The sequence below is a fragment of the Hemiscyllium ocellatum genome, chromosome 3 (assembly GCF_020745735.1).
Source record: "Hemiscyllium ocellatum isolate sHemOce1 chromosome 3, sHemOce1.pat.X.cur, whole genome shotgun sequence".
Lineage (NCBI taxonomy): Eukaryota > Metazoa > Chordata > Chondrichthyes > Orectolobiformes > Hemiscylliidae > Hemiscyllium > Hemiscyllium ocellatum.
In genome coordinates this window covers 105758842-105783390 of record NC_083403.1, presented here as the reverse complement: position 1 = coordinate 105783390, position 24549 = coordinate 105758842, and the positions used below count along the sequence as shown (strand labels likewise).

At 41.5% G+C, this 24549-nt stretch overlaps 1 protein-coding gene across 3 annotated transcripts in view; it reads left to right on the top strand.

Moving 5' to 3' along the window:
* Nucleotides 1–24549, top strand: part of lyst (lysosomal trafficking regulator) — a 338776-nt gene that overhangs the window by 169469 nt on the left and 144758 nt on the right. For all 3 annotated transcript variants that reach the window (XM_060852679.1, XM_060852671.1, XM_060852686.1), the window contains 3 exons: nt 1534–1960; nt 6272–6422; nt 7383–7556. In XM_060852679.1, the coding sequence (XP_060708662.1) occupies nt 1534–1960; nt 6272–6422; nt 7383–7556 (752 nt within the window). The remainder of the gene's footprint in view (nt 1–1533; nt 1961–6271; nt 6423–7382; nt 7557–24549) is intronic.

Genomic DNA, 24549 nt, shown 5'->3' with positions numbered 1-24549 from the left:
CCTTCGGCCCAACAAGTCCACACCGACCCGCCGAAGCGCAACCCACCCATACCCTTACATTTACCCCTTACCTAACACTACGGGCAATTTAGCATGGCCAATTCACCTGACCCGCACATCTTTGTGACTGTGGGAGGAAACCGGAGCACCCGGAGGAAACCCACGCAGACACGGGGAGAACGTGCAAACTCCACACAGTCAGTCGCCTGAGTCGGGAATTGAACCCAGGTCTCTGGTGCTGTGAGGCAGCAGTGCTAACCACTGTGCCACCGTGCCGCCCAAAGACGTTCAGTGGCGCAGTGGTTCAGAGACGTTATTGCACATTTTTTGTGCAGGTTGAACTTGTATGAAGTGTTTTGGTCCAAGGAGAGGGACACCACTACAGCGACACAAAAAGACCCCTCTTAGCGCTTTTAAAATGTACTATTGATGTTAATTATGTGAAGATATAAATTGGCCAATTCGTAATTGAGTATTTTGATCAGCATGCTGAGTTTAGCTTCAGACATTTAAAAAGATAGCTCATGCAGATTTTTTTTCACTACGTTAGGCTATATCACAGTCCATGATCATTTTGGGTTGTTGCAGTTGTCATAGTATGAAATCATAGACCTGTTGAAAGGAATCATGATTGATTTACTTTTCCAGAGAGTTAGAGGGCAAATAGGGATTCAGTTTAGTGAATTTATTACCCAGTTTATTTGAAACAGGCAATGGTACTCCAATCCGTATTTTCTCTAGAGTTCTGTAATAACCTCTCTGAACAGGTTGATTTGAAAAATAGGTTAATTAAAAAAAGGGAAATGATGTGGTGGGAATGTATTAGGTCACAATCCCAAAGCAGCTCCCAGCAATTCCACCATAGACCAAGACTGAGAAAATTATGCCTAAGAAAACCAAAGATCTCTGTTTTGGAATCCCTGTTGTGGCGCAGTGGTCAGTCGTTACCTTTGAACTGAATGGCTCAGGCTCAAGTCTCATCTGCTCCAGAGGTACAGGTTGATTAGAAAAATAGTTTATTTTTTTCGAATTCCTATTTGAGTAAAGTAAAATGCTAAATCGGAAAACCATGTTAGCTGACTGGTGATGTATGAATACATATACAGCCCAGCTCCTGTATCTTCTGTACTTCAGCTACTAACTATACTCTAAGTTCGACCATCTGAATGAAAGCAAAATAATTATTTAGCAAATGTTTGTTTGAAATCAGTGCATCAATTTTTGCTGAATAAAGGATGGAAAGGAAAAAAAGGAGGAAAGGGATAGAAGTTGGCTGGCACCAGGAAGAATGAAAAATGGCAAGAAAAAACAGTATTCTGTACAATCTCTTAACATTTGTTTTGTACCTTATTACACCAACATAAATTGTGAATTTTCTTTATTAAATGTTCCAGAGATTCTAGAGTAACCCATATGTTCTATTAAATAGATGAAGATTTTATAGCATTTTTTCAACAGAATGCAGCAAATCAAATACATTATCTGATTTTGCAATTAATACTTTGAAAAATATTGCTTTTTTTTATATTTCAGAAGATACTACTTAGAGGGATTCTGAGGATAGCGGAAGCAAATGTAGATATGCTCCCAATGCACTACCTAACCTTTCCAACTGTATTCAGCACAGATATTTTCACTACCATTCCAGTCGTGCAGAAAACTAATTCCGCTGTCAGCAATAAGAACTCCAGTCTTCTAAGGCGAGTCAAGTTTCCACACAGCAAAAGAGAGACAGAATTTGAGGAATATACCCACCGATTGTCGTCACCTTGGCATGTGGCTCCACTCCATTTGCCACTTGTTGGTCAGAACTGTTGGCCAAATATGTCAGATGGCTTTAGCGTCTCTCTCTGGTTAAAAGTAGAAATCACCAATGCAACAGACAGGTCATTTGAGAAAAAAAGGAAACCAAGACAATATCGGCTGGCTACTTTCAGAGAGAGTAGTTTTGAAGGCATGGGTAAGAGTGAAATTCAATTCTTGATATTTGTTTTTGTTCATTTATAAATTAATGAACAAACACTTGTTTCATACATTCTGCAGTACAACAATGGCTACATTGTAAATATACTTAATTGACTGAAAAGCACTTTAGGATATTCTGATGTGAGAAAAGCTTTCCAAAAACAGGTTCTTGCTTCTTTCTTGTATTGTATTGTGGGAGCAACTTTTCAGTAACATCCTTAGGTCAAAAAGGTATAGTTTTTTCTGCCTGAAATGAAAGACAAGAAACATTACATTGGTATCCTCTCTCCGTAATAGCAGCAACTTGTTCACAATTAGATAGTACCAGCTTTAGTACCAGCTAAGGTGTTCTAATCTAATATTTTCATACAGAGTCATAGAGATGTACAGTGTGGAAACAGACTCTTTGGTCCAGTTTGTCCATGCGGACCAGATACCCTAAATTAATCGAGATCAGAATTGAGCACAGTATTCCAAAGTGACCTAACTAGTTTCCTGTGCAACTGTAATGTGACCCCTCAACTCCTAAACTCAATGCACTCACCAATACAGGCAGGCATACCAAACGCCACCTTCACTATTTTGTCTACCAGCAGATTCACTTTCAAGGAACTAGGAACCTGCATCCCAAGGTCTCGTTGTTCAGCAGCACTCCCCAGGACCTTACCATTAAGTGTACAAGTCCAGTCCTGATTTGCCTTGCCAAAATGCAGCATCTCTCATTTATCTAAATTAATCTCCATTTACCACTCCTCGGCCCATCTGATCAAGATCCCGTTGTACTCTGAGGTTACCTTCTCAGCTGTCACTACACCTCCAATTTTCGTGTTTTCTGCAAATTTACTAACATACTTCGTATATTCATATTCAAATCATTTAGATAAATGTGACTGCAATAAATCAGATCAAATCAAAACGTAGTGGACCCAGCACCAATCCTGAGGTACACTGCTGGTCAAAGGTCTCCAGTCCAAAAAACAGCCCTCCACCACCACCCTTTGTCTCTTACCTTCAAGTCAGTTCTGTATTGAAATGGTTAGTTATCACTGTATTAAATGTGATCTGACCTTGTTAACCACTCAACTATGAGGAACTTTGTTGACTGTCTGACTGAAGTCCATCAAGACCACACCCATTCCTCTGCTTTCATCAGTCCTCTTTATCACTTGTTCAAAAAACTCAATTAAGTTAGTGAGTCATGATTTCCCATCCACAAAGCTGTGTCAACTATTCCTAATCATTCTTGGCCTTTCCAAATACACATAAATCGTGTCTCTCAGAATCCTGTCCAACAACTTGCCATAAACCAGTGTCAAGCTCACTGGTTTATAGCTCCCTGGCTTTTCCTTACCACCTTTCTTAAATAATGGCACCATGTAAGGCAACCTCCAGTCTTTTGGCACCTCACCTCTGGCTATCGATGATACAAATCTCTAAGCAAGGGGCCCAGGAATCACCTCCCTAGATTCACACAAAGGTCTAGGGTACACCTGATCAGATTCCAGATATTTATCAACTTTTTGCATTTTAAAACACCCAACACTTATTCTTCTATAGTATACACTTCAAGATATTGCCATTTATTTCCCCAAGTTCTCTGGCTTCGATATCTTCACAGTCAACACTGAAGCAAAATACAGGTCGTTCTGCTGTAACACATTTCATTAATGCAACTTCACTAAAAAGCGATTGATGAATTGGGGACACTGTTTCTAAAGCATGGTTATAATGCGATTCTGGTCTCATTGGTTTATATAGTGCTGCTATTATGCAATTTTCTTATTACTTAGATTAGATTACTTGCAGTGTGGAAACAGGCCCTTCGGCCCAACAATTCCACACTGACCAGCCAAAGCGCAACCCACCCAGACCCATTCCCTTACATTTACCCCTTTCACCTAACACTATGGGCAATTTAGCTTGGCCAATTCACCTAACCTGCACTTTTTTGGATTGTGGGAGGAAACCCACGCAGACACGGGAAGAATGTGCAAACTCCACACAGAGAGTCGCCTGAGGCGGGAATTGAACCCTGGTCTCTGGCGCTGAGAGGCAGCAGTGTAAATCACAGTGCCACCGTGCCACCCACCAATATCCTGGGATTGTACGAGAGTGGAACTACCATGTTATAACAGAACCAACTAGACTCAGTATCTCACTCATCTCTTGCGGTTCCACACATAGGCGGCCTTGCTGATCTTTAAGGGACCCTATTCTCTCCCTAATTATTGCTATGTCCTTTAATATATTTGTAATTATTAATATATATACTTTGGATTCTCCTTAACTCTTTTTGCCAAGTTTATCTCATGACCACTTTTTACCCTCCTGATTTCCTCCTTAAGTATACTACTACTGCCCTTATACTCTTCTAGGGATTCACTCTGTCCCTGCTGTCTATATGTGACATATGCTTCCTTCTTTTTCTTGACCAAACTTCGATTTCTCCAGCCATTCCCTACACCTACCAGCCTTACCGTTCACCCTAACAGGACCCTAGAGTCTTTGGACACGTGTTATCTTTGTTTTTTGAAGGCTTCCCATTTTCCAGCTGTCTCTTTACCTGAGTATCTGTCCCCAACCAACTTTTGAAAGTTCTTGTCTAATAACATCAAGATTGGCCTTCCTTCAGTATAAAACTTTCACTTTTAGATCAGATCTATCCTTTTTCATCGCTATTTTAAAACTAATAGACTTATGATCACTGGTTCCAAAGTGCTCCCCCACAGACAACTCCGGTCACTTGACTGCCTTGTTTTCCAGGAGAAGGTCCAAGCCTTCCTCCTCCAGTAGGTACATCCACATACTGAACAAGAAATTTTTTGTGTACCCATTTCACAAATTCCTCTCTATTCAAGCCCTTTACACTATGGAAGTCTGAGTCTGTTTGGAAAATTAAAATCCCTTACCATTACAACCTATTATCTTTATAGATAACTGAGATACCCTTACCAATTCACTTCTCAATTTCCTACTGACTCCTTGGGGGTCTGCAGGGTATCCAAATAAGGTAACCATCCCTTTTTTATTTCTCTGTTCCACCCAAATAACTTCATTGGGCATACTCCCTGGAATGTCCTCCCTAAGTACAGCTGTAATGTTATCCCTAATCAAAACTGCCACCTCCTCCTCTTGTGCCTCCCTTTCTATCCTTCTAAAAGCATCTATACCCTGGAATATTAAGCTTACCAGTCCTGTCCATCACTGAGCTATGTCTCTGGTAATTATGATATCCTAGTCCAAAGTTTCCAACTATGCCTGGAGTTCATCTGTCTTACCTGTCAGGTCTCTTGCATTGAAATAAATGCAGTTTAATTTATCAGTCCTACCTGACACTGTGCTTCTGCCTACCTTCACCATTTGACTTGCTCCTTTTCCCAACTGCACTAGCCTCTTGGCTTTCTTCTCACTATTCCTCTGCACTGCACTGCTCCCCCCGCCTCTCCCCTGAGGGGTGACCTTATAGAGGTTTACAAAATTATGAGGGGCATGGATAGGATAAATAGACAAAGTCTTTTCCCTGGGATCGGGGAGTCCACAACTAGAGGGCATAGGTTTAGGGTGAGAGGGGAAAGATATAAAAGAGACATAAGGGGCAACATTTTTCACACAGAGTGTGATACGTTTATGGAATGAGCTGCCAGAGGATGTGGTGGAGGCTGGTACAATTGCAACATTTAAGAGGCTTTTGGATGGGTGTATGAATGGGAAGGGTTTGGAGGGATATGGGCCGGGTGTTGGCAGGTGGGACTAGATTGGGTTGGGATACCTGATCGGCATGGCCTGGTTGGACTGAAGGGTCTGTTTCCATGCTCTACATCTCTATGACTTTATGTTGCTTTAGCAAATCTCCCCACCAGTATATTAGTCTCCTTCTAACTCGGGTGCAACCCATTCTCCTAATACAGATTACTTCTACCCCCAAAAAGATGACCATGATCCACAAATATGAATCCTTCTCCCCTGCACTGTTCCTCAGCCATGCATTCATCTGCTCTATCCTCCTATTCTTACTCTCACTAGCATGTGGCATCAGAAGGTTACTTTTTTACCTGCCGAATTTTCTATGTTCTCTCCTTTGAATCCTCTTTTCTCTCTCTCTCCCTCTCTCTCTCTCCCCCTCTCTCTCTCCCCCTCTCTCTCTCCCCCTCCCCCTCTCTCTCTCCCCCTCTCTTTCTCTCTCTCGTCTATAAAGGAAAGCTGCAGTAGTTTTCAGAAACTGTGATGATCACATGTTGTACATTCTTGTCTGGTACTCAGTCATGACATGAGTGATGCAAAGAAATAATTTTGTTTTCTGTTTTAGATGAGAAAACACCCGGCTTAGATTGTGGCAACATTACGAATTGTGGTGATAAATTGGTTGAAGATGGGTGCCTCCATGTGATTTCATTGGGGTCTAAAGAAATCATGCTGCAAGTTTGGGCTGATTTGAACATAGGTGGCTTTATATTCAGGTAGAGTACTGAATGAAAATAAATATAATACAGGATATCTGTTTCTATTATCAATATGGATGAAAGAAATTTGCTGCTGTTATAAAAACATTTCAACACATTTTAATTAATTCAGCAATGGAAATTTAAAAATATTTGTGGATTTAGATCACTTTGACTGAATTATATTCTTCTAAAATGTTTAGAGCTATCAATCTTTATAAAGCATGTGGTAATAGTTCCGTAAACACATTTTTGTGCTCCGTGGAAATGATCTGTGTTAGGACAGACAACAGTGTGGAACTTAAACTAAAATTGACCTGCCACAACAGATTACAAAATCCATATTCCAGTATGCACAGTTAAAATTAGTACCAACCATTTTAAATTCATTTTTATTTTCTTGCTGACCTGAATTCCAATGCAGTGTGGTTAATTTCTCTTTCTCTCTGGTTTTAAGCAGAATTCATTTATTACTTTGTTTCTGACTATAATGTGCTATTCTAACAATGAAAATTGTGGTTCATATATTGTTTAAGCTTAGATCATGGCAATAAGGGCCAGTCAGAGGTTGTGGATTCAAGCCTCGTTCCAAAGACTTTGAATACACGATATTGTGTTGCATTGAGAGAGTACTGCACTGATAGGGCACCATTTTTTGGATAAGATGTTACACCAAGTCTTCCTTTTCAATCAGATATGAAAGATTCCACAGCACCTTTTCAAAATAGAACAAGAGTGGTTTCCTGGCCAATAATTATTTCTTAACCAAAATTATTGAAGCAATTTATTGGCTCATTTTATCATTGCTTATTGTGGAAGCTTGCTGTTTAAAAATTGGTTGACAGGTTTCCAACAGGACAATGACTGCACTTCAGCAATGAGAATACCTTAAGATGTGAAAAGTTTGATATCAATGTAATATTTCTTTAAATTATACATTGCAATTTCTCAATTACTAAAATTACTTGCTTCCTGTAGAATTTGCATTGATCCAAATGATGACTTGAAAGCAGGCCTGCTGGCACAAGCTGAGTCACAAGAAAACATTCTAACCCCAGGAAGGTGGCAGCACTTGGCATTAACCTATGTCCAGCAGTCAGAAAATAAGAAGTGTATTCATGGCAAACTATCACTCTGGATGTCTGGACAAAGGTATGTATGTCTGGTTCTCTATATGTAGCTTATCAAATAATTATGAACATCCATTTGATCACTACCTTGATCTTCTAAATTTAAAAAATTATTTAGAGATATGGAATTACTAGTAAGGCCAGAATTTGTTGCTCATAATAATACAAAGTGTCTGATTTTTGTTTATTTTAAGTTTGGATGTTTATTGATGACATATAGGCTTTCTGTGTATTTGAAGTTAATTATTAACTTGTAAGTATTTCTGTAGCCACAGTATTTCTTTTACAGCTGTCTCTGTTATTGATCAAAATATATCCAGCAGATATCCTAGACCCCAAATACTACTTGTATTCAAAGGCAAGTGTAAGGTATTGTATTCCAGATGTGATTTGATTGGTCCACTATGAGGCTTTAAGCAAAACACATTTTATTCTTACAGCATAGTTAAAATACAAACAAAAGAAAGACTTGGCATAACTTTAACTCTACTGAAATACGTAACAAAATAATGCATTAGTTAACTACTAATCATCAACTTTTCCAATATAGCAGCATCCTATAAACGCACCCATGGTAAAGGGGAGTATATAGAAAAATAAATTTATCTTTGAGTAAGGAGTTAGTCAAAAATAGAAATGCTGGGACAAAACACTGAATAGATTACTTGAAGCTGAGTATGTTCAGGTGCAGGTGTATGTTTGCTCCAGCAAGAAGTTATCACTGTCTCCAGTCTAGGTATTAACATCATATTTACCTTGCATCTACTGATGTGTTAAGAAAAGATGTTTCTCCTGGTGTGAGTACTCTCAAAGGGGTACTTTTGGGTATAAATGATTTTTGGGGGGGATTTGTAAAGGAATGTTTTGAGATTAACGGAATTATATTTTTGTGTATTTTAAATTCTTTGATTTTGTGTTATTGGTAAATAGCTTGGTTTATTTTTTTACTTTTCATTTGTTTGCTTAATGAAACTATTTTTGTTAAAACAAAATCTATAACATTGCACGCTTACGCTTCAACGAGAGACCATCTTGATGATACTAAAACACAATAAAATATAATTTTTCAACCCAGGTTTCAGTCTGGGATCCAACTTATCCAGTAGTAATATAAGTTGGATCATGATACCATTCCTGATTGCCCTTGAACTGAGCAGCTTGCAAGGCCATTATATCGGATAGTTAAGAATGAAACACACTGCTGTGGGCTTGAATTCACATGTAAGCCAGACCACGTAAAACTAGTGGATTTTCTTCCCTCAGACATTTGAGCTAGATGGGTTTTATGACAGTTGATGGTAGTTTCATGAACTCCATTTCTGAAGCTAGCTTTCAATTTCAGGTTAATTAATTGAATTTAAATTCCATCAGTTGTTGTGATGTTAAAGACTTGGTTGTAATGATATTGAATAAGCCAATGAGCATGAAATCAATCTAGTCCACTGAAGTAATTAGTTCTACCTATTAAATGTTATACTGATTTGAATTCATTTAACTCTTAACTATCTAGGAATGCATACATTTGCTCTCCATGACCCATTGCATGGGAATTTCTGAAGTTTTCTTCTGATTCAGTTATGCTGGCTTGATTCAATTCGGGAGCATATTTGTTGTACTTAAGTTCTCAACAAATAAGCAGAGATATGCCATCAGTTTTACAAATTGAATTCTATTCTTGAAGCCATTTCTATATATATTACTGCATTCAAAGAAAATAATGAGGTGTTTGACGGTAAGGTTCAAGATGGTGATATCACCAGAATGCTTAAAGTTACAAGGATTTCATAAATGTTTGTTTTCCTTACAGAAGAGAATTTTATGGGGAGATTTTGAAATCACCAAGGATTTTGATAGGGTAAATACGTAAAACTGTTACCAATGACTGAATGGTCAGTAAGCTGAGGGGACAAATTTAAAATAATTGCCTAAAGAACCATATGAAGAATTTTTCACAAGTTAGTTACGGTATGGAAAGCACTGCTTGAAAGAATGGTAGAAGCAGATACGGCAGTACTTTTCAAAAGGAAATTAAATGAATAGTTGTGGGGGAAATGTTTCAGGTGTAGGGAAGTAGTGTAGGTCAACGGTGCTAAATTAGATAACCTCACTAAAGCAATAGCACAGGGATAACACGCCATATGGCCTTTTTCTCACTATGTCAATTGTAAGCGCTGTCTCTTACCTTTTTTTGTGCTTTTTAAAATTGTAGGTTGAAATAAGAAGGAACAGTTTTAAAATCAATATTTTAAAGGATTGCTGCATGTTTTGAAAAACTAGTAACCTGACAGTCATTTAACAGTAAATGAAGGTGAATATTTTCAGACAAACTGGAGCGGTAGGGTAGTTTACAGATGGAGTTTTGCTCAGCAACAAAAAGTTGATTTGACTATGACTAGTGACTTATTACCATTAACTTTTGTCTGGTAACAATGATATAATTGATTCTTAGATGACTGAACAGTTGGGAACAAGATGTCAGGATACCACCATTCGACCAGGGGTTAGTAAATCTAGAGAAAACTCATTTATTCTTCCTTTAGGAGTTATTGTAAGTTGTGACTTTCAGTTGATAGGTCAGAGACCTTTTATCAGTGAATCAGCCACCTTGTGCCTCTTTCAAACCAGTGGAGAGATCTAGAAAAAGAAGGCCGAGGAGAAATGTTCTGATTAATAAGAACTAACTGAACAGATCTTGCGAACAAAATCTATTGAAGTGTTTTACCAGTTTTACCTCCATTCGTGTTTCTTCCCTATTTATGTCAGTATATAAGGATGTGTTTATAAAAGGATTAGAGTTTTAATCAGTTCTATTACTGATGGATTACAACTGTTTGTTTGGTGGTTATATTTTAATTGTTTATACTAAATAATAGTTTTTGTTAAGTACAGGAAAATGGTCTGTGCTTTCAGCCAGGGTCTAAAAATTGATTAACTTGGAGAATTTTGTGTCCTACTTTAAAAATCTAACTTTTGTGATGATTTGTGGGATAGCAGAGCTTAATTTCCAGCATTCAACCCCAGTGAGTTGTGACAAAGTTTGGAGACTCATCCAGGATTGTTTTAAAACACAAGCAATGAGAAGTATGTAAATTCGCTCACTGAACTTGAATGTTTGTTATCAGACATTTCATAACCATACTAAGTAACATTAGTGAGAGTATCTGGTGAAGCGCTGATGGCATATCCTGCCTCTCTATTTATAGGTCTTGGTTTCTTAAGGTGGGTGATGTCATTTCTTTTTTTTAAAAAGGGAAGGTAGATAGGGTCTAAATCAATGTGTTTATTGATGGAGTTCTAGTTATAATGCCATGCCTCTAAGCAATGTGAATTTGGTATAGTATTAGTAAAATACACAGGTGAAGACATGCACCAAGTTCTGTATTGCACTTAAGGCATGGTTCTGGAAACAGCAAAACATTCCTACAGGTAGCAGATTTGTTCCAAGCAATCTTAAGGAAATTATCAAAACCTAGAATGTTTGACTTGATTAGTAAACTGGACATAACGTTGTTTGGCGGAGCCAGAAAGTCAAGGATATTTAAGGTACCAGCACGGGACTTAGAGGAAATTCAAATGAGGACAAGTATTTTGGATAGTTTTATCAAAATCAGGTAATATTCAGTTACAATCAAAGCACCTTGAACATGGGACAATGAAGAAACTGGAAATGACAAAAACAGAGACCAAGGAAAGATGGCGTGGAATGGAAATGAAAGAATTAGAATCTGAATTGCAAATAGAATGTCAAGCAAGAGACCATAAATATAATTTTAAAATGATGCAGATGATGCAGAAAATGGCAGATGCACAAGCAGGAGTGGGTTACGCTTCGGCGGGTCGGTGTGGACTTGTTGGGCCGAAGGGCCTGTTTCCTCACTGTAATCTAATCTAATCTACACTTGCAGTGGGCGGCACGGTGGCACAGTGGTTAGCACTGCTGCCTCACAGTGCCTGAGACCCGGGTTCAATTCCCGACTCAGGCGACTGACTGTGTGGAGTTTGCATGTTCTCCCCGTGTCTGCGTGGGTTTCCTCCGGGTGCTCCGGTTTCCTCCCACAGTCCAAAGATGTGCGGGTCAGGTGAATTGGCCATGCTAAATTGTCCGTAGTGTTAGGTAAGGGGTAAATGTAGGGGTATGGGTGGGTTGCGCTTCAGCGGGTCGGTGTGGACTTGTTGGGCCGAAGGGCCTGTTTCCACACTGTAAGTAATCTAATCTAATCTCATCTAATTATTCCAAAGGCCTTAGAGGGGAGAATCTGAGTCACAATTCGAGGTACAGTGAGGTAATATTTAAGTTTGCATAGGTCCTGCCAGATGTGGTGGTATTCTTCATGTAATTTGAGAAAATGGCTAAAGAAATGAATTGCAGAAGAAATTGGCAGGTAAAGCATTAAATATTTATGCTTCGCTGTCAGATTAAGTTTCACAGGATTATGACACTGTAAAGGAAACTATATTGGCCACGAATTAGTAGTTCCTGAGGATTATAGGAAGGGTTCTGGGTTGAGGAAACTGCTTGAGCAGTTATATTAAATTTGAAAGAGTTATGCAATATAATTTTGTTGTGGATAGAGTATTAAAAACTGAAACCATGTGTTAGCTGTTAGGGAGATTATTCTCCAAGAGGAAATTTAGGAAGTTGCTTCCTTCTCAAATAAGAATCCTTGTTGAGGACTTAAGGATTGCAGCTGCAAGACAGGCATCAATAATAACTCATGATTGAGTTAATCCATAAAATAAAATCCTTTCACTTCCACCCTCATAAACTTGAAAGGGATAGAAGATGGGAGAATGAAAGGGGGCAAGTGACCAAGGTACAAAATAGATGGCTGGTAATGTTCCAAGGTCATCTCAGATCAGAGAGCAAAGTACTGACGGTGGAGACACCCTCTCAGACTGTGAATGAAGAATGGATGCAATTTCATCAAATACTGGAACTGCTCAGAAATTGTAAGGACACATTGCAAGTAGCATGTTTGTATGGGAGGGCATATAGGAATACAGAAGGTGCAGGCATTGGTAAACATGTAATTCATACAGCTAGTTGTTCAAAGGTGCATTGAAATTATTTTTCCACTCATCATGGACTGTCCATTGAAATGCAATCTGACCAGAGTTCTAAATGTGCCTGAAATTTTCCAGGAAATCCTTAGTAGTTGAGGAGGGTGTTAAAGCAACCAAAATGCATAGGGAGAAAGCATGAACACATTACTGAGTTTGATGAACAGCCATTAAAACATTGAATGGCAGAAGAGGCTTGAACAGTCAATATGCATATTTACAATGTCTGTATTTCTATCACTAAGAATACAGGGCACTTTGAAAAGGTACCATCAAACTCTTAAAGGGATGAATAAGGCATACTGTCATAAATGCCCACAAATTTGGGACAAAAGATTACATTTCTTACTATTTGTTACTAGACATTCCTCAAATCTATTGACTGTATGGTCATGAGTTTAGAGGTTCATTAAAATTGATTAGAGAGAAATTCTTGAACCAGAAAGAGAATCTTCAATATTGGGTCTGTGCCCAACCTTCTCGAAAGACTTGCAGGGGCAAGTATAAACCAGAACATGTAGCACAGCAACATTTGAAAGTTTCACAGGTGAAAATGAAAGCACTGGCAGATAGAAGGTGGAAGGTGAAATATCTATACCTTTACAAGGCACACCTCTGAAAGTGTAATTCAGTGGTCCATCCAAAGTAGCTGTGACGGTTAGTGAGGTGATGTGTGAGAAAAATATTCCAGATCATAAGAAAAACAATCTGTTATGTCAAAAGTATTATACAATGGAAGAGAAATAAAGAAGTACAAGTTGTCACGTGGTAAGAATAGTGAAAGATGGCAGATATAATCTCTGAGGTAGGAGAGAAAGACAGTTCTTGAAGTAATCCTTCTGCTCATCATCAGCAATGACCACTTGTTATTGAATCCTTTACCTTGGGAAAAACCTCATCTCTATCTACCCTATCTATACCCTTCATGATTTTGTAAACCTTAATCATGTCCCCCTTCAATCTCCTTTTTTCTAATGAAAACAAGCCTAACCTACTTAGTCTTTCTTCATAGCTAGCACGATCCATACCAGGCAACATCCTCGAAAACCATCTCTCTCCCTCTCCAAAGCATCCACATCCTTTTGGTAATGTGGCGACCAGAACGGTACACAGTATTCTAAATGCGGGCGAACCAATGTCTTGTACAATTTTTAACATCACCTGCGAGCTCTTATACTCAATACCCCATCCGATGAAGGCAAGCATACCGTATGCCATCTTGACTACTCTATCCACCTGTGCAGCAACCTTCAGAGCACAATGGACCTGCACTACCAGATCTATCTGCTCATCAACTTTTCCCAAGGTTCTTCAGTTCATTGTATAATTTGCTGTGGAATTAGACTTGCCTAAATGCATCACCTTGCATTTGTTTGAATTGAACTCCATCTGCCACTTTTCCGCCCAACTCTCCAGTCTATCTATATCCTCCTGTATTCTTTGACAGACCCTTGTGCTTTCTGGTACTCCACCAATCATCTGCAAACTTACTGATCATACGAACTGTGCCCTCTTCCAGATCATTTATGTATATCGCAAACAACAGTGGTCCTAGCACTGATCCCTCTGGAACACCACTGGTCACCTTTCTCCATTTCGAGAAACTCCCTTCAACTACTACTCTCTGTCTCCTGTTGCTCAACCAGTTCTTTATCCACCTAGCTAGAATATCTTGCATACCATGTGACTGCACTTTCTTAAGGTTCCCCATGGCAAGCTAATTATCAAACACCTTACTAAAGTCCATGTATATGACAACAGCCCTTCCTTCATCTATCAACTTGGTCGCTTCTTCAAAAAACTCTATTAAGTTGGTAAGACATGATCTCCCCTGCACAAAAAGCATGTTGCCTATCACTGATAAGCCCATTCTTTTCTATGTATAAATAGATCCTATCCTTCAGTACCTTCTCTAGCAACTTTCCCACAACTGACATCAGGCTCACTGGTCTGTGGTTACCTGGAATATCCCTGCTACCCTTATACAGGAGGACAACATGAGCAATCTTCTAGTCCTTTGGCACCTCACCTGTGTTTAAGGATGCCACAAAGATATCTGTCAGGGAACCAGCTATTTCCTCTCTCGTCTCCTTCAGCAACCTGGGATAGATCCTATCTGGTCCTGGGGATTTGTCCACCTCAATAACCTCTAGCCTACGCAACACATCTTCCCTACTTATGTCAACGTGATCCAGACTAATCAAACTTTTATCTCTAATCTCAAGATTCATCATGTTCCTCTCCTCAGTGAATACTGATGCAATGTAATCATTCAGAATCTCACCCATTCTCTCAGGTTCGGCACCCAGCCTTCCTTCATTATCCTTTAGTGGACCAATCCTTTCTCTAGTTACCCGCCTGCTGCTTATATAAGAATAAAATGCTTTGGGATTAGTACTTAATTCTGCTCGCTTAAGATGTTTCATGACCCCTTTTAGCCCACCTGATTCCTCATTTAAGACTGGTTTTACTCTTTCGATATTCCTCCAGGGCCCATTCTGTTTTTAGCTGCCTGAACCTTATGTATGCTTCCCTTTTCCTCTTGGCTAGTCGTACGATTTCTCCTATCATCCACGATTCACGAATCTTGCCTTTCCCATCCTTTGCCTTCAATGGGACGTGCTTATCCTGCACTATCTTTAACCTATCTTTGAAAGCCTCCCACATATCAAATATGGACTTCCCTTCAAATAGCTGTGTCCAATCCACATTTCCCAGCTCCTGCCTAATTTTGGTATAATTGACCTTGGCCCAGTTTAGTGCTCTTCCCTTAGGACCACACTCATCTTTATCTACGAGTATTCCAAACATACAGAATTGTGGACACTGTTCCCAAAGAAATCCCCCACCGCAACTTCTACCACCTGTCCTGGCTCATTCTCCAATACCAGGTCCAATATGGCCCCTTTCCTCATCGGACTTTTGACATGCTGTTGTAGAAAACTCTCCTGGACACTTCTTACAAATTCTGCCCCATCCAGACGTCTGACGCTAAGTGTATCCCAGTCAGTGTTGGGAAAATTAAAATCTCCCATCACTCCTACCCTATTGCCTCTACATCTTTCCATAATCTGTTTACCTATTTGTTCTTCTACCTCGCTCACTGTTGGGAGGTCTGTAATACAGCCCCAACAGTGTAACTGCACCCTTCTTATTTTTCAGCTCCACCCATAATGCCTCACTACCCGAGCCCTCCATAGTGTCCTCCTTTAGCGCAGCCGGGATATCATCCTTGACCAGCAGTGTAAGTTCATCCCTTCACTTCTCTCCCTGACATGTCTGAAGCATCTATATCCTGGAACATTTAGCTGCCAGTCATGCCCTTCCTTCAACCAAGTCTCTGTGATTGCAATAACGTCATACTCCCAGACACCAATCGAAGTCCTACGTTCATCAGCCTTGCACACTATACTTATTGCATTAAAGTAGATGCACTTCAGTCCACCTGTTCTTTTGCCTTCACCTGCTCCCTGCCTGCTGTTCCCCTTATTAATGCTATCTTCATGATTCTTACAGTCTCCAGTTTCCACCTCACTGTCTACTTGTTTTCTCTTCTGGTTCCAGCCCCCTGCCACATTAGTTTAAAACCTCCTCAAAGCAGTCGCAAAATCTCCCCCAAGGACATTGGTTCCAGTCTAGTTCAGATGTAGACTGTCCATTTTGTAATCATCTCACCTTCCCAGAACTGGTCCCAATGTCCAACAAATCTGAACCCCTCCCTCTTGCATCATCTCTCAAGCCACGTGTTCATCCTGCCTATTTTATTTTCATTTCTATGCTGGCTAGCACGTGGCACTGGTAGTAATTCCAAGGTCACTACTTTTGAGGTCCTCCTCTTTAACTTCTCTTTCAGTTCCCTGAATTCTTCTTTCAGGATCTTATCTTATTCTTTACTTATATTGTTGGTGCCTATATGCACCCAAACAACTGGCTGTTCACCCTCCCTGACCCGAGCATCTGGGAGGCAATATACCATCCAGGAGTCTCGTTTTCAGCCACAAAACCGCCTATCTACTTCCCCTACAATAGAATCCCCTATGAGTATGGCCCTATGAGTCTTTTTCCCACCCTTCTGAATAGCAGTGCCTGCCATGGTGCCATGATGTTGGCAGCTGCTTCCCTCCCTTGTGAGCCATCTCCCCCAACAGCAACCCAATGGTGTACTTGTTTTGAAAGGAAATGACCACAGGGGGCACCTGCACTGCCTTCCTACTCTTTTTCTGCCTTTTGGTCACCCATCCACTGTCTCCCTCAGCAATTCTAACCTGCGGTGTGACCAGTTCACTAAACATGCTATCCACTACCTTCTCAGCATTGCGGATGCTCCACAGTGAGTCCATCCGCAACTCCAGAGCCATGATGTGGTCAAACAAGAGCTGCAGCTGGACACTCTTCTTGCAAGTGTAAGAGTCAGGGACATCAACCACTTCCCTGAGCTCCCACATTAAGCAAGAGTTACATGCTACAGGTCTGAAGTCCTCTGCCATTGTAAGCTTAGCTTTATATCAACTAACTAAAACCAAACAATGCACTTATATGAAAAAGAAAGAAAAAGAAAAAGAAAAGCCTTACAGTACAGAGTCTTTTTCTTCCAGTTAGAAGAGGAGAGGTGGGGTGGTGGGCGGGATGGAGGGAGATACTACACTTGTATATATTTGGGCAATGGCTAAATCCGAGATACTACACTTGTAGTATCTTGGATTTAGCCATTGCCCAAATATATACTAAGTCCTTCCCGGCACACTCCTGGTCTCCACCTCCACTGTGTCTCCCGCTGCTCCTGGACAGGAAAAAGTGGGAAAACTTACCCTTCCCGGCAGCCCTTGCTTCTCTTCACCTTCTCTCCTTGCCGCACTGTAAAAATGGAGGCCCGACTCCCGAGGTAAGTCCCATTTCAGTGGGAAAACATACCCTTCCCGGCAGTCGCTTTTCTTAAATATTTGCATCATATTAGCCAACCTCCAGTCTTCTAGTACCTTACTATCGATGATCCACATATCTCAGCAAGGAGCTCAGCAATCACTTCCCTAGCTTCTGACAGATTTTTAGGGTACACCTGATCAGGTCCTGGGGATATATCCACCTTTATGCATTTTAAGACAACCAGCACCACCACCTCTGTAATATGGGCATTTTTCAGTTTGTCACCATCTATTTCTCCACATTCTATATCTTCCAAGATCTAGCTTCATAGTAAACACTGATGCAAAATAAATGTTTCGTATCTCCCCCATCTCCTGCAGTTCCACACATAGACTGCCTTGCTGATCTTTGAGGGGTCCTATTCTCTCCCTCGTTATTCTTTTGTCCTTCATGTATTTATAAAATCCCTTTGGATTCTCCTTAACCCCATTTGCTAAAGCTTATCTCTTGTCCCCTTTTTGCCTTCCTGATTTCCCTCTTAAGTATACTCCTACTGCCTTTATACTCTTCTAAGTAATCACTCGATCTATCCTATCTATATCTGACATATGCTCCCTTCTTTATCTTAACCAAACCCTCAATTTCTCTGGTCATCCAACATTCCCTACACATACCAGCCTTGCCTTTCACCCTAACAGGAACATAATGTCTCTGAATTCTTACCTCATTTTTGAAGGCTTCCTATTTTTTTCAAACGTTCCTTTACCTGTAAGCATCTGCCCCCAATCAACTTTTGAAAGTTCTTGGCCTTCCTCCAATTTAGAACTTTAACTTTTAGATCCAGTCTATCCTTTTCCATCACTACAGAGGAATCTCGATTATCCGAATATCAATTATCCAAATTTCGGATTATCCAAAGGAGATCTTAAGGTCCCGATACGAACATTATGTCAAAGAGTTGTTTCAACCCTGATCGTGTCGTCTGTTTGCAGGTACAATGATTAAAAACTGACTCATTGAAACACTGACGAGAACAGTCCTATATAGTCCAGGCACCGTCTCAAAATTACTGGCCTCCCACTCTCTCCACACCCTCCTCCTCCCCACACTTTCCCTGGAGTTCTACACAGGGGTGAACCCTAAACCCCCCTTCCCCAGATAATCTCTCCAACATTGTCCTGTACAGGGAAAGGTGGAACCTGTCAAAATGTTGCAGGAAAAGTTTTGCGCACGCGCTATTTGAAGACTTACCCCACAAAGGCAGCAGCAGTCTTACTGTCGGTGTCCAGTCTGGCTGTCCTGGGGGCTGGGGATGGAGGCGGGTCAGCCGGGGTGGGTGTTTGGAGGCAGATGGGGGGGGGGTGGGTGGTGGTGGTGGTGGTGGATGGGGAGCTGGTCGGCAGGGGCGAGGAGTGAGATCAGACAGTGGGTTGAGGTGGGCGGGTGGGGGCTGCGGGGTGGATGGGGTTGGGGGGCAAGCATGGGACTCGTGCGCGATGTGCTGCTACTTCGTCTCCTGAACAGAGAGCAGACTTACCAGAAAACTCTGAGGAAATCAGTTAACTGAATAATCAAATATCCAAACGAAATAGTGCCTGCCCACCTCTTTTGGATAATTGAGCTTCCTCTGTATTTTAAAACACTCAGAATTTTGATTGCTGGTCCCAAGTTGCTCCCACACTGGCACCTCAGTCACTTGCCCTGCCTTACTTCCCAAGAATATTGGAGGAGGGGGAATGGGAGGTCTATGTACAATCCCAATCAGGTATTCATCCCATTCTTATCTCTCAGTTCCACCCAAGTAACTTTCCTGGAAGCATTCCCAGGAATATTCTCCTAGGTTTCAGCTGTAATGTTATCCGTTAATCAAAGACAACTCTTCTCTCCTCTCCTCCCCCCCCCCCCCCCCCCCCCCCCCCCCCCAACCGGCCTCCTAGTCCCATGTTCCTAACTGTGCCCTGAGTTCACCTGTCTTCCCTGTTAGGCCTCTTGCATTGAAATAAATGCAGTTTAATTTACCTCTTTCTGTACTTTGTTCCTGCCTGCTGTGACTGTTTGACTTGCTCCTTTTGCCAATTGTACCAGACTGAGGCTGATCTTTGCTCACTATCTCCCTGAGTTGTGGTTCTGTTCGCCGAGCTGGAAGTTTTTGCTGCAAACGTTTCGTTCCCTGGCTAGGGAACATCATCAGTGCTATTGGAGCCTCCTGTGAAGCGCTGCTTTGATGTTTCTTCCAGTATTTATAGTGGCTTGTTCTTGCCGCTTCCGGGTGTCAGTTTCAGCTGTAGTAGTTTGTATGTGGGGTCCAGGTCGATGTGTCTGTTGATGGATGTTCTTGCCGCTTCCGGGTGTCAGTTTCAGCTGTAGTAGTTTGTATGTGGGGTCCAGGTCGATGTGTCTGTTAATGGATGTTCTTGCCGCTTCCGGGTGTCAGTTTCAGCTGTAGTCGTTTGTATATGGGGTCCAGGTCTATGTGTCTGTTAATGGAGTTTGTGGATGAATGCCATGCCTCTAGGAATTCCCTGGCTGTTCTCTGTCTGGCTTGTCCTATGATGGTAGTGTTTTCCCAGTCAAATTCATGTTCCTGGTTGTCTGAGTGTATGGCTACTAGGGATAGCTGGTCGTGTCGTTTTGTGGCTAGCTGATGTTCATGGATGCGGATTGTTAGCTGTCTTCCTGTTTGTCCTATATAGTGTTTTGTGCAGTCCTTGCATGGTATTTTGTAAACTACGTTAGTTTGGCTCGTGCTGGCTATTGGGTCCTTTGTTCTAGTGAGTTGTTGTCTGAGTGTGGAAGTTGGCTTGTGTGCTGTTATGAGTCCTAAGGGTCGCAGTAGTCTGGCTGTCAGTTCTGAGACGCTCCTGACGTATGGTAGTGTGGCTAGTCCTTTTGGTTGTGGCATGTCCTCGTTCCGTGGTCTATCTCTTAGGCATCTGGTGATAAAGTTGCGTGGGTATCCGTTTTTGGCGAATACCTTGTATAGGTGTTCCTCTTCCTCTTTTCGCAGTTCTGGTGTACTGCAGTGTGTTGTGGCTCTTTTGAATAGTGTCCTGAAGAAACTAAATACCGGAAGAAACATCAAAGCAGCGCTTCACAGGAGGCTCCAATAGCACTGATGATGTTCCCTAGCCAGGGAACGAAACGTTTGCAGCAAAAACTTCCAGCTCGGCGAACAGAACCACAACAACGGACACCCGAGCTACAAATCTTCAACCAGACTTTATCTCCCTGAGTCCCACACCTCCCCCCTTACTAGTTTAAAACTTCCCGAGCAGTTCTAACAAATGTCCCTCCCAGTATTTTATCCCCCTTCCAATTCACATGCAATTGGTCCTCCTTATATAGGTTGTTTCTACCCCAGAAGAGATTTCAGCTTATTCTTACCTTCACTAGCTCATAGCACCAGGAGTAATCCAAATATTACTACCGTCGAGGACTTCCTTCTTAAATTTCTGCATAACCTCCTATATTCTCCCTTCAGAATATCATCCTATTTCCTTCCTGAGTTGCCAGCATCTTAACGTAGATGAGATGGAGAATGTTGAAGAATTTCAGTGGATAACTGGCTTCTGACTGGGTCTTCCAAAGTTCTTCCTGATTGACTGAGTCAAAATTCTTGATCAGATTGATTACTGGGTGGTGGTGTTTCTGACATTTCTTCTGGTGTTGCTGAGAATAGCGAATCCAACGGTTTGTTTGGAAGCTACACTGGTTGCAATTTTAGGGAAGATTTGTAGTTCAGGTTGTGGATCAGGTTGTAAGTTTGCTCGCTGGTGGATTTTTTTTAGATTATATTCCCTACAGAGTGGAAACATGCCCTTTGGCCCAACAAGTCCAACCCTCCGAAGAGCAACCCACCCTGACCCATTCCACTACATTCACCCCTGACTAATGCACCTAACACTACGGCAATTTAGCATGTGTTCCTAGACATTTTGTCACCATGGTAGGGAACATGATCAGTGAGCCTCTGGTGAAGTGCTGGTGTTCTGTCCAGCTTGTTATTTATGTGTCTTGGTCTGTTGTGGTGGGTGATATCTCTCAGAAAAAGAACCGAAAGAGATTGGTAAATGGGGTCCAAATCGATAGGTTTGTTAATGGAGTACTAATTTGAAAGACAGACATAGAAGAAGACTCGTGCCATTCCATCCACTCCACCCAAAAATTCCTTAACATCATCAAAGATACCAAGGTAGAAGACAACAAAATCATGGTTTCCTTCGTGATGGCCCTGTTAACATCAATAAACATCACTCCAGCCAAAGAAACACTAGCCTTACTGCTAGACAAACCAAGGACACAATCACCTAACAGCACCAACTTCATCAGCAAGGGCAGCATCCTCAAACTAGTATACCTGTGCCTCACAACCCACTTCACCTTCAGCGACAAGATCTACAATGGGACGCCTATAGGATTACCAATATCAGGACTCTTAGCAGAAGCAGTTATGCAGAGGTTAGAACGAACAGCCCTTCCCATGATCCAGCCCAAGCTTTGCGTCCACTATGTGGATGACACCTTTTGTCATCACAAAATGCAACAAATTAGAAGAAACCCAAAAACGAATAAACAACATCCTTACCAGTATAAAGCTCACCAAAGAGGAAGAGAACAACAACAGACTCCCTTTCCTAGATGTCACAGTAGAACGGAAAGCCGATGGAGAGCTGCAGACCAGTATCTACAGGAAAACCATATGTATTAAACTACAGGAACAATCATCCCAACACCCACAAACGGAGCTGCATCAGGACATTATTTAAGCGAGCCCAAGGGTGGGTTGCTCTTCGGAGGGTTGGACTTGTTGGGCCAAAGGGCATGTTTCCACTCTGTAGGGAATCTAATCTAAAAAAAATCCACCAGCGAGCAAACTTACAACCTGATCCACAACCTGAACTACAAATCTTTCCTAAAATTGCAACCAGTGCAGCACCCAGGAACTATGAGTAGCCGAGGAAAAACTCTTATACAACGCAAGCAGTAACAGTGAGTACTCAATAAGTGCAGCCCACCAATTCCTACACAACAGACCAAAGCAAGAAGACAACGTCCCCAGTGACCCTAGCCACCCTGCCATATATTAAAGGCATCTCAGAGATGACAGTTAGACTATTCCAGCCCCTAGGCATCTTGGTAGCCCACAAACCACCCACTGCATTGTAACAGCTCCTGATGACGTTCAAGAACCCCCTACCAACAACCAGCAGAATGAATGTCATATATAAAAGACCCTGCAAGAACTGCAACATTGGACTGACGGGCAGGAAACTAGCCATTAGGATACATGAGCACCAACTAGCCTCCAAAAGACATGACCAACTATAACTGGTATCCATATACACACATAGACAAAAAGGGACACCAGTTTGACTGGGGCAATATAATCCAACCTTGGTCAGGCTAAACAAAGACTTGCATGGGAATTCCTAGAGGCCTGACATTCATATCAGAACTCCATTAACAAACATATTGATTTGGACTTCATTTACCAACTTCTCAGATAAGGAACCAGAAGTGATATCACCCACCACAACAGGCACATAAATAGCAAGTGGGACAGAACACCAGTGCTTCATCGGAGGCTCACTGATGATGTTACCTAGTATGGTGATGAAATATCTGAGAACAAATCTACCAGCTCAGCGAGCAAACTTACAACCTGCTACACTGGCTATCAGGAAGGATTTTCTCAGACTGGAAGAAAGTTCTTGGTGAGGATTTGGATGATTATCTTACCAACAGTGGAGTGTGGGGAGATTCTTCAGAAGTTCCCACGGTTAAATTCATCTCCTTATTAAAAGGCGTTGGCAATGGTAGCATCCCATTGGTAAGGATTTCTTCAGAATCCCAGATTTTCAGGAACAGTTGATCAAGAAGATGCATAGGCGAAAGTGAGGACTGCAGATGCGGGACATTAGAGTCAAGAGTGTAGGTGCTGGAAAAGCGCAGCAGGTCATGCAGTATCCAAGGAGCAGGAAAATCGACATTTCGGGGAAAAGCCCTTCATCAGGAATAGTCTCTGCCCCCCAAAAAGTTTTAAATCTCTGCTGGAATCCTATTTACTCTTGTGGCTTTTCCAGTTTCATGAGTTTTATGGCGGCTTCACTTATGCCACACCAGGTGGGAGTCCACAGTCATCTTTGGGGAATTGGGGGAGGTTTCTTCTCACCCATCCTTGCAAATGATTATATGGCAGTTTAGGACGACTTTGAACTGCTCTGTCCATTGGCAGCTAATGTTTTCGCTGCCTCTCAAAAGGATTCCGTCCTTACTCTACTGCTTTGAGGCCGAGGGTGTTGAGTTCATATGTTTGCTTGGTGATACTGAAGAAACCCTGGGTGTAGTGCTTATCAGCAAGGTGCTGCAGCTCCTTGGATTTTTCAGTCCACCATTTGTTCTTGATTTCTCTTGTTCTTCTTTGTAACTGTCTTCCTTGTCTGATGAGTTCTCTTTGCCTTGCTGGTGATGTTGTTTTGCTAGGCATGGAGGGCTTTCCTCCTTGTGTTGACAAGATCTTGAATGATGTGGCTGTTCATGTTGAACCAGCCTTGGTGCTTCCTAGTCTTGTAGCCGATAGCTTCTTTGCAGTGTGGGTGTCTTCAGCTTATTCTGGATTTTTTCCATTCCATCAAAATGAACTCTCTAGAGATTTTGGTGATGGCATTGTTGCAAGTTCACTAGTCTGTTTGGCTGCTGATATCACTCAATATTGAGAATTTTTCTGAACTGCTTCAACTGCAGATGCTTCTGGTGGCATTTCATGGACATTGGAGAATGGGTAAGTGGTGGTTTGTCCAGGAATCATCTTGCACTAGTCATCGCTTTGATAATGAGAGCATTCTTTTGATCAAACAATGATGTAGTAAATCATATGCCGGTGTTTTGATCATGGATGCCTCCAAGAAGTCTTGAACTTATCTTTGTGGTGGAACTGTGCTTTGGTGATGACCTGCTAGTATTCGCACATTTGGTGAGTAGAAGAATCCCATTGGAGATGCAGTTGATGACTCCTTCCTTTCCAATGGTTCCTTTCCAGAGTTTGATCTCCTTTCCAAACCTGATCTTGCAGAATGTTAATCAACCTTTAG